Source organism: Adiantum capillus-veneris, chromosome 25 (assembly GCF_014529385.1).
Source record: "Adiantum capillus-veneris isolate H3 chromosome 25, ASM1452938v2, whole genome shotgun sequence".
Classification (NCBI taxonomy): domain Eukaryota; kingdom Viridiplantae; phylum Streptophyta; class Polypodiopsida; order Polypodiales; family Pteridaceae; genus Adiantum; species Adiantum capillus-veneris.
The window spans coordinates 33,138,823-33,142,617 of NC_140955.1; the positions used below are offsets into that span (position 1 = coordinate 33,138,823).

Genomic DNA, 3,795 nt, shown 5'->3' on the forward strand with positions numbered 1-3,795 from the left:
TTGCACTAAGTGGGTAGAAGCAGTAGCATTGAAGGATAATAAAGCTTCAAGTGTGGCCAGATTTCTTTATCATAACATTATGACCAGGTTTGGGTGTCCAGTGGAGCTGGTAAGTGACAGAGGAACTCATTTTCTGAATGAAGTAATTTCAGAGCTAACAAGGACACATATGATTATGCACAAAAAGTCTACAGCATATCATCCACAGGCTAATGGTCAGGCTGAGAGCTCCAACAAAACACTGATAAGGATTTTGAAAAAGATTGTGACAGAGAATCAAAAGGATTGGGATGATAAGTTGGATTCTGCCTTATGGTCCTTTAGAACAGCTTTCAAAGTCACTACTGGTATGACACCATTCAAGCTGGTGTATGGGCTGGAAGCTGTGGTGCCTATGGAGTTTGTGGTACCAAGTTTAAGAGTCTCAGCAGAGAAGCAGTCTCCAAAGTTGTCAGTACTACACAGGAACAAATATCTGATGCAGCTGGAGGAGGATAGGTTGGTAAGCTCTTACATTACTGAAGTCATACAAAGAAGAAGACAAGCATGGGTGACCAAGAATGTGAAGTTCAAGATCTTTCAGGTTGGAGATTGGGTAATGTTGTACAACTCTAAGCTGGGACCACATCCTGGTAAATTGTCATTGAGATATCAAGGACCATATCAAATTGTGCAGGATAAAGGACAAGGGACATTCATCATAGTTGATGTGTTTGGTACAAGAGTGGAAAAGGCAGTTAATGGTTTTAGGCTGAAGAAATTTCAGGGAAAGCCACCTCATTTGGACTGGCCAAGTGTAGCCTGTATGACTGTTATACCTCTACAGTCAGGAGATTCAGAATCAGCAAAAGGAAAAGGCAAAATGCTGGCTTGCATGGATTTTAGGAGGTCTTTTCATAGTATCCCATATAATTCACAGGTTGGAGGAAGCAGGCAGTTCCAAAGTGCACATCCGATTCAGCATTGCAGATGTTGGAAGAGTACCTGTGTCGGAACTGACCAAGTCGGAATTTTTAATAAGAAATTATTAGGCCCGATTAATAGCCTCGGGGAGCGTGCTGAAAAGAAGTTTCGTAGCACTTCAAGGATACCGGGTGGAGATATGTGTGCATGGTGCAGCGAGTATAATCATACATGCAACAAAAGTTCAGTACGTCCAGTTCACATGCAGCAGCGCAGAGGATTCGGGTTTTCGCTTGAAGAAGTCTTATTCAGTCCTGCCATGCCAAAAGCAAAGCAATTGATGGCCATGCAACCACAGCCTGATGAGGAGCAGACCGAAGGTTCGGGGCGACGTTTGAGAAGCAAAGCTTTGCCTATGCGGCTTGACGTTAGCAGTGCAGACGAAAACAGTGACTCTGCAGAAGAGGAAACGCCAACGCCGACTCCTGTGTCAGAAGGTAAGGTGATGCAAGCATTAATGGACCCTTTTATGGACTTCAAAGTTGACATAGATTGTCAGGCAGAGCGCAACGCCATATGGTTGCAGCAGGTAGGATTGTATGATTTTGCGATTCTGCCTTGGGAAGAATGTAGAAACAATGTGTATGCAAAGTCTCAGTTGGAAATACTTAGGAAGACTAAGGGGAGAGTGTCACCGCATGTGATACTCAGTGTGGAGTTGGTGTCTGAGGTGTTCAAGCTGCCTTTGCATCCTAATACACCTATTCCAAAGTGTTCAGAGGAAGCACTGAAAAAGGAGTTTGGTCCAAGAGAAGGAGGCAGGCAGTATTACATGTTAAAGAATGTGGCATATGCTAGGAGAGAGCAGCTTAAGTGGTACTTGGAGAGGCTATGCTTTATTGTGAAGTTTGACTATATGTCAAAAGAAAACTTTGCTCCATTGAGCTATGCAAAGCAGGGAGGAGAAGTGAGCTGGGCTCACTGGGTGTATGAAAAGTTGGCAGCAGAGATTCATTCTTCAGACAAAAGGAAGACACAGGCAAATAGTAGGTTATGTGGTTACTTGTCAGCATTGTTCTTTTTTGCACAGAGAGTACAGAGTGGTGAAGCAAGGTGGCCTGTGAAAGCAGAAAAACTGGTGCAGGAGAAGCAGCAGCCAGTTCAGATTGAGTAGCCCATCATGGTGCATTCTGAAAAGATAGGATTTGTGAAGTTTAATGCTAAGCATATGGAGGCTTATGAGGATTTGGTGAAAGCCAAATATACTCCAGGAGAGGCCTTTGAAGAAATCACAACAAAAATGCAGTTTGCAGATTTTGGCACCATGGATGTTGATTCACCAATGCAGGTAAAAGCAGAGGAAACACCAATAAAGCTTGGTAAGGCTTTCACATTATCCAACAAGAGGAAGAAGTCTGAACCAATCAGCAGAGTGTTTTCCAGATTAGACTTCAGTGCTGAGGAAGTCTCTGGATTATCAGTAGATACTGGGAAATTGGACAGTGATAAAGTAGTTCAGATGCTGCAGCAGGTGCAGGAATTTGTGAGGCAGCAGAATAATATGCTGAAGGTTCAGAGTATGCAAGCTGAAAGGAATGCAGAAAAGTTGATGGAGTTTAAAGGACAGGTGTCACAGGTGAAAGAGTTTGAAGAGCAGATAGCTATGATGAAAGTAAAGTATGAGCAGGATATGGAGGAAACAGTGGGGAAACAGAAGATGGAGTTAGCAAAAGTGAAGAGATCATTGGGGGAGTTTAAGCAATGGACTGAGAAAGTGGAGGCAGCTGTTGCTTTGGAGTTGGAAGACATGGCAAAGAGGAATGCAGAGTTACAGGTCACTGTGGAGATGCAGAGGTTGAGATTGGAACCTTTGCAGGTACTAGAGCAACAAATGTTGGCACAGGAGGAAATTAGCTTGAGTGCAGTATTAATGAAAGAAGGAGAAGTGTCTATCCTCAAGCAGCAGTTAGCTTTGGTTGCACAGGAGATGTGGCAAAAGACCAAGGAGAGAATGAGATTTGTCATTAAGTATCCATATGAGGTGATAAAGGCAGGGTTAGTGCATGAGGTAGAAGCACAATTGTTGAAGGAAGTGGAGGAATTGCAAAAGGAGAGAGACTGTTTGAAGCAGCAAGTTCAGCAGATGGAAGAGAATCAGAGACAGCAGCTTGCAGAGGCAGAAAAGAGAGAGGAGAATTTTACTAATAGTTTTTTGATGCAGGATGTAGCTGAGGAGAAAGTTGCGGAAGAGCAGATTGATACTGTGATTGCAGATATAGCACAAGAGGTGGAAATGGGAAAAGCTGATGCAACAGAGTCAGATGCAGTAAAGGAAGCAGAGCTGGTGGATCATAAAGTGAATGTTGAGGACCAGAGTAAGGAAGAAGCTGTGCAGCAGAGAGTGGATTCCTGATCAAGGGATCTGTGGATCCGGGTCAGATCCGGGTCAGATTTCTGTGAAATCTACCACCGGGACGTGCCATGTGTTGAGAGGCACATGTTAGAAACTGACTCTGAATAGCTAAGTCGGATTTTGACTTATCGGATATTTACTGAGCTGTATTTTGCTAAGTCGGATGTAACTGTCTTTCAGTTGCAGTCTGTTGAATGTCTTGTGACTGGGTAGTTAAGTCGGATTTATCTATATAAGTGGGGAATGTATCTGCGCACGATGTATCTGTTCTCTGATATGAATGTGATGATGATGGTGCAGTGCAGCAACTATTCAGTGTATTGTCTCTGCTTACTCTGATATTCTTTGAGTAGTTATGTTTACTGTGTCTGAATTGTTGTTGATGAAGCATGGTGGAGTAGATTGTCATTCTTGTTGTGCATGATGTTCATGTGTTGACCTAACCCACAACACTATGACTTTTCATAAGTTTGGTAAAG

At 43.2% G+C, this 3,795-nt stretch overlaps 1 protein-coding gene across 1 annotated transcript; it reads left to right on the forward strand.

Annotated features, from left to right (window-relative positions):
• Positions 1–2,227: 2,227 nt before the first annotated feature.
• LOC147424679 (uncharacterized) lies at positions 2,228–3,316 on the forward strand. The gene has a single exon (XM_086499977.1). The coding sequence runs from the start codon at positions 2,228–2,230 to the stop codon at positions 3,314–3,316; it is 1,089 nt and encodes a 362-aa protein (XP_086356103.1).
• Positions 3,317–3,795: the final 479 nt, after the last annotated feature.